This window comes from Pochonia chlamydosporia, chromosome 2 (genome assembly GCF_001653235.2).
Source record: "Pochonia chlamydosporia 170 chromosome 2, whole genome shotgun sequence".
Taxonomy (NCBI): domain Eukaryota; kingdom Fungi; phylum Ascomycota; class Sordariomycetes; order Hypocreales; family Clavicipitaceae; genus Pochonia; species Pochonia chlamydosporia.
In genome coordinates, this window is record NC_035791.1 from 5,358,142 (window position 1) to 5,371,262 (window position 13,121).

Genomic DNA, 13,121 nt, shown 5'->3' on the forward strand with positions numbered 1-13,121 from the left:
ACTTGAATTTAAACCTCACCACACTTAAGATCAACACCATGGTGAGCTCAGCTGTTTAAATGAACAGTAAATAACGACTAACAAACAACAGAAGCTCAACGCAGTCCTTATTGCGACATTAACCACATTTGCAAGCTCTGTCCTAGCATCAGATGGTTGGGGCTGTGCTGTAGAGGAGGGCGGTCCCGGCACCGGCCTGCTTGAAGAGATCAAGGGAATATTCGAGGACCAGTTCGGATCTGGCGACAACGACCTGAAGCCTCCGGTTTGGCGGGCCGTGAAATACAAGGGCTTGTATTTTGGAGTTGGCAATAACGAAGGCTATACCAAGAAGGACACAGCCGCGCTGCGCCAGCAGCTCGTCGATGAGAAAGATACAATTGGTGACGGATATAGGTGTAGCTGGACTGGCTCGGGATCGGCTGATCCTGCGTATGATTTCGGTTATGAGGATGACTTTTCTTGTGGCGTTGCTGGGGGAGTTTGGCGCGAGGGTTGCGATACTCGCGTTGTTGAGTGTACGCCTGTTGGGTGTGTGGTGGCTAAGGAATAGTAATCACAAGTGCATCACCTAGATCGCGGAATACAAGATAAGGTCTGTCTTTTTATATTGCTCTTGCATGATCTTATGCTAGAGCTATTTTCTACATATAGAAATCTTTTAGGGGGACAGTAGTGCACCAGACGGCTTGTGGAGCAACACGGAGTTCCTGTCCGAGCATGACGTTTCGGCACGGGAATGATTTTGCAACTCAGCTCTTCTGTGCTTTTTTTGAACTAATTGATAGGTTGTGGTTCTTGGCGTGCCGTTCCGTGCTGACCAACAGCATGCCAAGTGGTTGTGCTGACCAACATGCCAAGTGATTTTCCTACTCCATACTGAAGTTGTTGGCTTTACCTATAAGGGCATTACAGTGTCGTCATAGGGGCATATTTAAAATATTAATGCCTGTGGTGGAGTTGGAAATGCGTCTTATAATAACAGAGAACCGGTTTCTAGATGCGAGAAGTACGCTTCCGACCCATACTATATAGGATTAGCAGTAGCTACCGTGCCAGATACAAAATATATATAGCAATATAAACAACATTTGAAACCTAGATCAAGCGGACTATTACTACCAAGCTGCTACTTGGGACATCATTGAGAGCCCCAGGAGTCCCAAACATGCTCATGATGTGGTCCACACCGTGAATCGACCACTCTATCTAGAGGCCACACAAACAACTGTCGCCACAAGTCTTTCAGGCTGCGCGTAGTCATCTTAACCCAGCCGTAATACCTTTGTGACTGGTTTTGCGGTCGACGCTGACTCATCGCGGCGTGTTCGTCTAGCTGTTTCTCTGGATGGTAACCTACCTCGGCACACTTGACCCAGAATTCGTCTTTACCAACGGTCGCAAGAACCTCTTCGTCTGCTAGCAGAAATTGTTAGAAAGACCCAGCTTGATGGTCCATTACTATATGTCCTCTAATAATGTCGTTTCCGCTATCGCTGTGCTTAAAAACGTGTCCTAGCCGGTCCATGCTGGTAGATGGTAAACCTCATTTGCGACCGATCTAACTCCTCGCCCTGGTCATAAGTTGCGCCTGAGGTATCCGGTATCACTACCAGTGTCTCTAAAAGCTGTTCTTAATATTTCTTGGTGGGGAAGAGTCGGGGAATTGTGTGCGTGGAAAAACTTGATATTCGACGTCAAATTCTATGTGTTCATAACTGCTCCACTGGCGATCAGAAGGGACTCGGGTTTAATCTGTGTAGCAATATAGAACCATTATGCCAACATGATGAGCCGAGAGTCCGTTGAATGTACCAGACACTCGAAGTACCGACATGGGTCTGGCTTCTCAAAAAGGAATGTCTCTCCCTGTATATGTGAACTTACAGCAAACTCAACAGTCCTGCTTCATAAATTTTTGCCCTCAACTCAATTGATCTTTTGTGAATCAGTCCAAAACGCCATACCCAAGCTTTAATAGATTCCTCCCAGCATTCAACCACTTTACTTGAGAACATTTGATCCCGAATCACACTCGCCATTGTCCTGTGGGTGATGCTGAAAACTACGGCATCTCGCGTTGACATCTTCGTCGTAGGCTTGGCGCATGGCAACGATGTCAATGCTGCATTACAGTAACCCGCTATATTAGCATTTGATATCTGGGTTGCAAGTAGAGGAGAAGCTTACAACATAACAATAGGGAATAGAGACCCAAGAGTGTATACCAAAACATCTAGCTGTGTAGAGACTGGCGAGTCCTTCCCTATTACATTAAAGGAAAATGTTATAGTGCGCGCGATACCGATAAAGGCCAGAGACGCAACACGAATCTCGGTGCTACGCGTAAGATAGCGAAATAGCTTGCGACCTCTTATCCCCGACGATGCTGATGACCGCAGTATAGACCGGAAAGTTTTGACTAAAAATATAGCACTTATGGTTTCTGCTATTGCAATAGGCAGAAAGTAGCCTATATGTATGCGGCTTATAATAACCGAAAACAAGTCCGTAGAAAGAGTGCTGTCGAGTAGAACTCGTACGTTGAGCACTATAATTGCGGTGCGGATAACCAGGATGACAAACATCAGCGTCCAGAAAAGCGTCAAGAAGATGATACGATCCATGCCGCGCAGGATACCGATTAGTATAAAATATCCATAGAAAGGGAGCCCGGCTTCTTGGATCTAGTACAGGCGGCCATGGGGACCTTGAGTTAGTGGGATGTGTATTGCAATCCAAGACTCCAAGAATATGATGCAGACGGAAACGGAAACACAGAGAGAGACAACAACCTTGACCGCATCATCAACTTCGCACTTACCATCCAAGCAACATCCGCAAATACAAAAGCCACGGCTTGATTTATGGGGGGACAGCCGAGGTATTCTTGGTAGTAGTGCACACCATTGGCTATTGCACAAGCAGCAGACACGACAATTGGCACGAGGAGAAGAGCCGACACTCCGCCTCTGATGCCGATGACCATGACGCCAACAAGAACATAGGAAGCTCCAATAGTACTTAGGACAGCCCAACTTGTATTAAAGTAGGGCAAAACGTTGTGTTCTGGATGGCATGCCATATTGGGACCGAAGTAAATCGACAAAGGGAATCGATGCTTCTGAAAGATAATTACTTGGAATTTGTTCCGACTTGAAGAGTTTTCTGCTATGGACCACGGCTTCTGGACGGGATTCTATTATATTTATAACATACTGACGCAGATTCAGTATCGGTCGAGATGCCATACGAGACCCTTGATTATTTGAGCCACCTATAATGGACTATTCCTCCTTCTGTCTCGCCACATGCACATTTATACCCTGTCCTCCACCCACATGTTCGGACAGGTGCCGTCAACAAGTGAAATTAGCCTTGGAGAGCATCATCGTACAGCCATCTGGTCGTGTCAGGTTGCTATTGGCTTATTGGACGCGGTTGTGATCGGCAGGGCGGGCTGCCCATCTGGTCGAATGGTGCAAAATCATAACGGCATATTACGGTCCTTTGTGCCAAGTACCGGCTGCCGAGTGATCCAGCGATCGGAAGTACGATAAAAAAAGCATTAGAACGCCCGTGTCTTAATCACTCGCCACCCACGCTGCCTTCCGACATTTCACAGAGACCTACGGAGTACCATACCCGCCGGAGCTGGAGAGGGCTTAACCATGGCGGAACCAGCGCACCACTGTTGGTCGGTAGTGGCTTTGTTTGGTCCGAAATGCTTCCAGAAAAAGGCATTTCTAGATCCTCGGCTGGGACCATGAGGAGATGAGAGGTACGGCTGGTCAACAAGTGCCAAGGCAACCTAAAACCATACCTGGTGCTGACGGTTGCCACTCCTTGGTGTGATTCGCGTGAGAAATAGCGGTGTTAACTCGTGGCTGTTAGTGGCTGCAAGTTCAGACTTTGTATTTCGGAGATAAAAGGCTGGGCTTGAGCCACCAACCCTTTGTCCAGCGCCCTCACGGAAAGACCGTCGATGACCTGCATTTAGGCTTGGGGGCGACTAAGAGTTTAAGTCTTGGCAGAGAGGACGAGTGTTTTTCTTGGTCGTCTCACGGCAAAGCTGTTGGAGCCTGACCCGTCTCTTGATATGTTCGCCTATCTTGCGAATTGTGAATTTTGTGGTTTGTAAAGTGATGCTGGCTTTGGCAAAACAGGTATGGAGTTGATTGGATTCATGGCCAATATCATTCGCATTGTTGGCCCAGTTGCCTTTGTAGTGAGGCTTAAATTGCTTTCTAGGATGTAACCCCAACTAAACGAGGCGACGAGGGCGACAGATACCATCCTATAATGGACAAATTAATTTTAGAATCCTTCCTGAAAACTGTTGTAATACCTACCTCGGAACAAGTAAATTGGCTGGAACGCGGAAAAGTATAAGCCGTATTCTTGATGCGAGTACCTTCCAAGACTTTGCTTCCAATGCCAATGGGGCTTTTGGTAGATAGGCACAAGTCGCAGCTTTGATCTTTCTCATGCATATGTATGGAGAGTATTTTGTACGTGTGGAATACAGAACAAGAACGTCATACATTCCACAGTGACCCGGGTAACATTTTCTCAGTCTACATTCGTTCGTTACAAGGCAGTCCAGGTGGTTCAGGAAGTCCACCACAGTCAATCTGGACAGTCCACTACATCAAATGGCTCATTATTAATTACTACGACTATTTTTTGTCTGGACAGATGCAAATAAGGCACAGTACCCAACTCAGTGTGATAGCTAGCATAAACACTAACTAGGTTTGACATTGCAGAAATTGGTTCTTAAAGTGGATTACAAAATAAAAATTGCCAATTGCAACACATGGATACAAAGGAATTGGAATGAGCGGATTCATAAGGTGGCCTAGTGGCGGCCGCCAGCAGCCTGTAGTGTTCGTGATAACAAAGCCGCCGTCATTAGAGACAAAAGCGATGTGAGGTGGAAGTAAAGCCTATGGCATCAGTTGATATGACAACATAACCAAAAGCCATCTTATTTGTAGAAGCTCCAACACCTTCGAAGTTGATTCCGACCTGGAGCACCAGCAGCAAAATTCCAACTAAACCGTGGAGTAACATGAATGGTACTCTCGCCATCCGATTCAGCCGCCTCACTGGAGAGGGACAGGGGCGATAACCTGCCCTCCGCGGCCGCTTGTCAATCCGGAGATGGATTATCAGGCGTGTCATCTCGAACGGTGTTTGGGTCGATGAATGCCTGTGGGAAGATGCCCCATTCACCTTTACTGGTTGTGCCGCACCAGCACCAGTGATCTGGATGTTCCCCTACGCACTGTTAGTTGCAAAGTGTCAATATCCTTCGCAAAGCCAAGACTTACATCCGATGTTGGTTATTGTATCTCCCTTGTCAAACTTGAGCCAGCCCGCCTTGCCGTGCTTTGGGGAAAACTTCCACTTTGCCTTGGCGCTGACCAGCGTCTTGATAGACCTGCTCAACTTACAGTTTGCAGGGGCAGTGAGCATGATGATCTCAGATGGTAGCGAAGCGAAAGTGCCGTCGTGCCAGGCAAATACTCTGCGACCTTTGTATTGAGGCGGCCATTTGATTCCAGTGAGCCTGGCTCTGGTAGCTACCTGTAGCTCCTCAGGGCGGTCCCTGTCAACGATGTTCCGTTGAGTCTCGTCTCGTCGTGTTTCCTTCATGGCTATTCCTGTTGGTCTGCCATCTATTTCTGTGCTCTCCCGGTGAATTGGATTCGGCTTTGCGGGGACTTTGAACTGCAAGTCGAAGTTGTTGAGAAGATGCGAAGGAACATCCGTTCCATACACAACTGTAACACCGGAAACTACAGGAAGAGGCCGTACATGTCGAGATAGGTGAGATAATAGATCATCAGCAGAAAAGAAGACTGTCGCATCGCTCTCTTCCATAGTGTAGCCGCTTTGCACGCAAAAGACACAACCGTAGAGCCTATCGTTGGGCCGCTTCACAGCCATATGACTCTTTTGCAGAAGTCGAAGACGAAAGTTGACATCCATTTTGGTCATGCTACCACTTTCTATGTGGTTTGTTAGTGATAGTTGGGGAGAACAGATCAATCTTGCCACTCACCTTTGTTAGACTGATCATTCTCGATATGCTCGTAATCCAACTCCCAGGCGCACCCGGTGCATTTCGCAACTACGCGAGACAACGTCCTATGCACCGGCTTTTGCTTCTGCTTTACACCAACACTCCCCTTGATGATATCTTTTGCACCGGAACAAAATCCTCCGTACTGGCGGAATGAACTGGACTCATTGATGAGACAGCACTTGGACGGCATCCGAATCACTGGAGTCGGTGGTACGGCTTTAGCCGGTGGTTTCCAATCAGGCGGTGTTCCAAAAGTCGATGATTCCTGGCTTGATATCCGGCCAGACATGGGCACGGGTCTCGGCGAGCGATACGCTTCATGTACATCGCGGGACGACAGTGGCTGAGGAAAGGAATGTCCTTGCGATGAAGATGTACTCAATTCCCTCTGTTCCCGGATTGGAAGAACTGATCGCCTGACCTTTCCGCGACTTGAATGGCTGGCGGATGAGCCGGAAGAATGGGCGCTACTGTAAGATTGCCGTTTTGCATTGATGACTGCGTATTCTAATCCCGGGGCAGAGGTTGAGTAGACAGTGGTGGCCGGTGACCTGCGGCCAAGCTTCCGCTGATTTGCCTGTGATTCGATATGAAGCGAATTCACCAAGTTCTCGTCCCATGGCGCAGTTCCCAGTAATGGTGGCTCTGTATCCATTTTATTGTCTGGCTGCCAGGTAAATGAGGATGGCGACAGTGGATACATAGGTGACGTGGGTGGTGATTCAGGCACAATACGTAGCGACGAATCCGAGTCCGAGAGCCTTGACAGTAGCTCAATGTTTGTTCGGACGAGGATATTGTAAATCTTGGGCGCGGAGCTACGACACATAGTTTGGAGCTCTGTGTATTTGTCTTCGTCAAATGTTTCGACGGTGACGAAGTCGTCGAAGCCCCAGAGCAAGTCCGTAAGCTCCATGTGGAACTGGCTGATTTCCTCTGGAATTTTGAGTTAGTCGCGATTGAGACAGATATTTGCCATTGTGTACTTACCATTTGTCTTCATGGCCTTGACGAAAGACGACCCGTGTTGGATACAGATCTTCCTACACAGAGGCTCGAGACGGTTGACCGCACGCTGACCCTCCTTGGATAGACTCTCCGCGGTCTTCCGCATGGACGGTTCCTCATCGCCGGCATGGTCGGCCGCGTCTTTGGCCTTACTTACGATGTCGATGAACGGAGTGAGGAGGAAGTCGACAACGTCGTCGACGTCGTTTTGGAATGCCATTGCGGAAGCCTCTAGTGCGTCAAACGTAGGTCCACGGGTACCGTGATACGATGTCGGATTCCGAATGATAGCAGAATCGAGAAGCGGTTACATCCATCGGTGAATGCACAGGAATTCAGTGCCAATTAATGCCTCTGCAGTTCAACAGAGTCATCGGGCCATGATGCCCCTGATGGCAACGCACGTCTTGGCAGTGTATTACATTCATAAAGCGAAAAAGAAAACAACGACGATTGTGAAATCCCACCTGGGGTTCGGTCTGGACGTGTTATCTCTCAGTCTGCCGAATGAAATGCTGACGTCAACCGAGTCAGACAACAGAGACGGCAGAGATGTCTAAACTACTACATAAACCCCTGTGCCTGGCCATATTGCACTGTACTCACTTTTCCAACAGCCAACTCGGTGCGTATTGTTCACAGTTGGGAGAAGAAAGAGATAAGTCGAGGTGGCGTTGATAAGAGTTCCGGATCCCACTCTCTTGCATGACATGTCTTGCGTCTGGATGGTCCGGCTTGATAAGAGCATTGTGATCACATTTAGCCACTAAGTGACGAGCCAATCATCGTGAGGCAACTTGAATTGCTATCAGGGTGATATCGAGACGGAGAAGGCGCATCATGCCTCCGGCCCCATGGGGAGGGAGAGTCGGGCGCTTTGGAAGTCCAAGGGTCTTGTTTTACAACCGTTTCTTGTTACATTCAGTTGAGTCAATTATAACGCATGGTAATTTTGGTAGGGCCAATGTCGCGCACGGTCTTACATGCATATTGTTTCTAGCACGTGGGATTTGTGTAACTGTTTTCTGCAGCTTGGTTGTGCGTACGTTTCATTTGTAGGTAAGAGGAACCGATTGCGTTAAATCGCATTTCGTATCATTACCAGCAGTAGGAATTAATCCTCCAATGCACAATTCCATATTCTTCAGTAATTAATCAGACTGAATTAGTTGATCATCGTCCCGTGGTCATTAATTTGCATCGAGAGACCGGGAAACGTCCCTAAGAGCCGGAAAACACTCAGAGACATGATTCCGCTGTCAAGTTCAGACATTGTATGCTATCATAAGTGCTATTCATTCTATTGGCTACGCTCGCCCAACGTGAAACAATTTCAGGTAGCAGCACATGGTCTTCCACGCTGTAGCTAATACTCTAGAAAAGGGGTGATAGCTATCCGAATCAACTGTCTCAAACAGAGTCTCTCTGGAGATGAGTTGTCAAGCCCAGCAGGGCAACTCTGACGATAAGCACATGTGAACTTGAGGAATATCAGAGCACGTTATCACAAGTGCCACAGAGTGAAGTAAGTCTATTTCCACTTAGCAGCCACGACTGCAGTGAAATTTCAGCTAGAATGAAGGAGCGTCAAGATTTTGAACACAAAACGCCTGTTCAGGAACAACTTCAACCACCGGCACGTGGCCGTATCATCAATCCAGTTCCTTGCACGATCCCAATCCCGTTGTGCGAGGCGTATCTCAAAGAGAGGTCAATCGCACATACACCTGCTTTGGAGCCCGCAGAGCTTTTGTCCTCCCTTGATACCCATTATAAATGTCGGGAATAGATTCAAACCTAAAGTTCAACACTAGCAAGAAGATTACAATTCGAAGTTCCTGCATCGCCATCTTCTTGCCTGTTAAGCGAGTTAGTCCAGTACATCAAAAGAAACTTGGGCCAGATGAAACTTACCAAAACAGGCTCTTGGGCCTGCACTGAATGCTAGTCTCCTGAGGGCTTTGGGATTGAAGTTGCCCTCTTCATCTAACCACCGCCCAGGTCGAAACTGGGTCATGTCCGGATGCCAAATCGATTCCACGTTGTTCTTGGCCTCCTGGCACTTTTGAGCCCGTAGAACCTCTGGTATATCGAACGGGGCTTCACCCACGTAGGGGCTGCACATGATGTGAGCACCCTTGGGGACAAGGTATCCTAGAACTTCTGTGTCGACCATAGCAACTCGTACGAGACGAGGCATAATATTTGCAAGTCGAGTGCATTCTTCCAACGTAGCATCCATGTAGGGGATATTTGCAGACATGATTTCGTCAACAGTAGGAGGATTGGCAGGGGATGCGTCAGGGAAAGCGGCGTAGATTTCATCCCGGAGCCTTTCTTGTGCGTACGGGCTGTTGGTGAGGAATTTGGCAGACCATGTTAATGTCGTTGACGTTGTCTCGTGGCCCTAGTTCGAGTTAGTAGCGTGTCTAACAACGTCGTAAACGAGGGGATACGCACAGCAATCAGAAACATGAAGAGTTCGTCATGAATCTCTCTCGTAGTTGGAGGAGCAGTATGTACACGAGACGTGGCCGATTTTTGAACGGCAAGTGACTCCCTACGGAGCACCAAGTCCATTGCGCAAGTATCATCATCTACCAGCAGTTGTTTCTCCGAGAGATATGCGAATCGGTGTCGAGCATTACGAATAAGATCATTCATGATCTGCTCCTTAACCGCCCAGTGCTTCTTGTATGTTGGGAGGCAGCGCCATATCCAATGATACAGCGTCGGCAACGGTGACGATAATGTCCGCTCTACGGTTCGGTTAAAGAATTCGGCAGCGCGAAACATTGGCCCGCGCTCAACTTCTGGCATTACGGCCAGCGTATTCTTAGACTTTGCCTGTTGGACCCTGTGTGCCCCTTCTGTAATGGCCAAGTGCTCATTCTGAACGCCGTTCAAGTCTGATCCAAGCACAGAAGCCCATATAATGTCAAAAGTAGCCAGGTCAAAATCTTCTGCAATGGAAAACGGCCGGCCATCCGCAATGGTTGCTCTTGTTTTCAGCAAGTTCACCAACTGCATTGCATATTTGTGCATTTTCGGCCCGGCGACACGATGTAAGAAGTCTGTACTCATGGTATCGGCCCAGAGGTGTCGCTGCGCCCTCCATTCCGGCGTCGTTTGTTTCAAAATGCTCGAATGCCGGAAAAATGGTTTGTAAACACCGATTGTGGAGGGAGCGCGATCGAATTCCTTTGTGCGATGGGCCATTATGTTCTCGACTTCTCGATCATCGTCTAGAAAGATGAAGGGGCGTGAAAACGGGCGCAAGAAGAGTTGAATGATGGGAGAGTTTAGTTTGTGACATTGTGTAATGCAGAAACTCGCTGGATCCTGGCCAGAATTGATATGGTTGACGATATCGGGGACGTCGCCGAGAATACGTTTAACTGAATGCTTGTTGTAGGGAATTCCGGGATACGGTGTGGGATAGGCGCGAAGTACAGCCCAGAGGAGCAGAACAACCAAAGTAATAACTCCGATGTACACGGGATACATCTTGGGATTTATGAGAGTTTGTAAAGCTGAAGAGCAGTCGCTATAGCGAGGTCGCTGAAAGAATGTCCGATTTTCCATGATCGAGCCGTTTATGTCAATGGCTCTAGTCTGTCGTGTAGGTAAAACCGTGATAGTTGAAGTGTTTCGTGTGAAATTGTTGTCTAATGCAAAGAGACTATCGAAAATATCGCCATAGCCGCTGATGGAAAAAATGCCAGAGTGGGAAATACATGCTCGCTATATAAAATGGAAAAGACATATGGCTTGAACCTAGCCGATGCTCTGTGTTCAATAGATGGAAGTCACCCATTCAAAGCTTCAAGTATCATGACAACTTTGGCGCTTCCCATGACCACTACTTATTGTACAATCCAACTATTAATACCGCCTCAATACGGCACTATACGGAGATTATTCTCAATTTTTTTAGCCAGCGGCTTCAAATATCAAAACGAGGCTTGGGGAACCCACCATGGCGTAACTGTGGCCAACCTCGCTCATTACCCATTCGTTGTTTGACGCGTCTGTTCAAATATGCAGTATGTTTTTCTTTCATTGTTCATGAACAAAACAATACCGCCGCAAAGGCGCCCTGGCGGCCCGTCTTGTGCTGACCTCTGCAGCCGCGTTTGAGCCATCGAAGAAAGTCATTTGTTCTAGTACGAATGGGGCTTGCGCTTGAACCACGCCACATCACCACATCATAGGCAACTAAAACATTACTGGTTAGTGGCATAGTTGTGAATGGGTGCGTTGGTATTGTCTTTGGGATTGTGTGGATACTTGGAATTGCACGGAGAACTGCAAAGTGGACTGGAGGGGATGCGTAACATCAAACACAGCCTTATTGCTGAAGCCTAGAGATGGTACTTGCCGACGAAGGCTTGCATAATTAGACCGAAATTATCCGGCTGAAATATTCGACATGTAAGCCCAAGTTTGAAGATGGTGGATTGGATGTCGTGTTTTGCGTCTGTCTTCTTTCATGGCCCAAAAAAGAAAATAAAAAAATAAAAACAAATGCTATAATAGGTATAAGTTAGTTATAGTTTGATCTACTCACAAATGGAAAACAAAGCTCACTTATTAAATTCGTCCGCTCGGGTCTACGTTGAGGCAGTAGAGCGCAATACTTGTGACGGCGTGAGGCTGGGACATGCTTGTCACGAACTCATCTCCATTATCGTGATGGTTGCCTGCACGGCAGTTGAAGAAGGGGCTCAAAATAGTTACCCACTATTGCTAGCCAATAGCCATATGACACAACTGTATTTCGTATTCTGCAGAATTTTCTAGCCTCGTGATGGAACTCTTTACCCGTCACTGCTCAAGATATTAGGCATCGGTTGTTGGCCATGTGGAACGGACAAGACCGGCGGTATCCGTTGTGAGAAATAAATGCCCCGTTGTTTTATGAAAGGATAAACTGTAGAGAATCCTGCATGAAGACCCAAACTTCTTAATTCTTTTGCTATTCCAGCATCACAGTCCATTGGTGGCTGGTGCCAGCTCTGAAGCGGAGGCTCTCGATGTGTCTTGAGCAGCACAATTTGTGAGATATTACAAAACATGAGCCCCAGCATAATACTGTAAGACACTTTAGACTCTTCCTACCATGACGAAGCGTACTCTCAGACTTTTGCTCCAGAATTTTGCTTCATGGCCTGTTGGAACAACAAAGGCGTTTTACGGCCTGGTATTGGTCTAGTCGTCATCTTGGCACCGCGCACGGTAAGGGATTTACCTGTTGTTGTAAAAATAAGCTTTGCGGTATTGGTTCCTGCTCTGTGCTCACCATATCAAGTCTACGAATGCAGTCACCGTGTCTATTTCGAGCATGCTGTAACGAACCAGGAGCCCACATTCCTGAGCGCCTTCGACAAGCCCCAGCTTTCCAGAGCCAAAAGTCTTTTCTGTTCTTCATTATACTGCCTTAAATACGAGTTGGCATTTACGCCTAGCAGAATCGTATACAGAAGTTGGCATAAATACATTGGTCCGGGTGATTGGGGTCCAAAAATCGGCAACGCTCCGTTTGAAACTGTTCATGTGTTGACGTAGTCTGCAAGGAGGCTGTTCTGGACAAAGATGATCTTTCGTAGCACGTACCGTCCTAAAACAAATACTGAACACTACCTGCCATGTAGGTGATCACACCTCGGGCCAAGTCAATAGGTACAAAGGGAAAACACCGCTCTTTGAAGCATGTGTACAAAAAGCCCAAATGAAGAGTGTTCTAAGGCCAGTACTAGTCTTCCCTGGCTCAGATATTCTTTCCCCAAACACAGAGAACCCAGTGTAAGGATTAATGGACGTGAATTAAACTGCCTGCGACACGACAACACCGAGCAGCTCTCAGCCGACCCACTGACAACTGCCCTGTTTTGCGTTCGTGAATGGTCAGATACATCGAAGTAAAACCAGGCCATTAAAGTAATGGCCCTTCTGGAGATATAATTCCTGGGGAATTAACATTCCAGTTACGTGCGACGGCGACAATGTCTAAAGTCTG

General features: G+C 47.5%; 3 protein-coding genes across 3 annotated transcripts; 1 reads left to right on the plus strand and 2 right to left on the minus strand.

Annotated features, from left to right (window-relative positions):
- Window positions 1-38: 38 nt before the first annotated feature.
- Window positions 39-926, plus strand: VFPPC_03661 (hypothetical protein; the record flags this gene model as incomplete). The annotated part of the gene is made up of 3 exons (XM_022428345.1): window positions 39-41; window positions 92-518; window positions 862-926. 3 exons carry the CDS (start codon window positions 39-41, stop codon window positions 924-926), a joined length of 495 nt encoding a protein of 164 aa, XP_022284635.1.
- A 4,229-nt stretch (window positions 927-5,155) lies between these two features.
- Window positions 5,156-7,322, minus strand: VFPPC_03664 (SH3 domain-containing protein; the record flags this gene model as incomplete). Its single annotated transcript, XM_018283140.1, has 4 exons — window positions 5,156-5,283; window positions 5,337-6,017; window positions 6,071-7,030; window positions 7,085-7,322. 4 exons carry the CDS (start codon window positions 7,320-7,322, stop codon window positions 5,156-5,158), a joined length of 2,007 nt encoding a protein of 668 aa, XP_018147888.1.
- Window positions 7,323-8,802: 1,480 nt separating this feature from the next.
- VFPPC_03665 (cytochrome P450 oxidoreductase) lies at window positions 8,803-10,687 on the minus strand (the record flags this gene model as incomplete). Its single annotated transcript, XM_018283141.1, has 3 exons — window positions 8,803-8,960; window positions 9,017-9,509; window positions 9,563-10,687. 3 exons carry the CDS (start codon window positions 10,685-10,687, stop codon window positions 8,803-8,805), a joined length of 1,776 nt encoding a protein of 591 aa, XP_018147889.1.
- Between the last annotated feature and the right edge of the window lie 2,434 nt (window positions 10,688-13,121).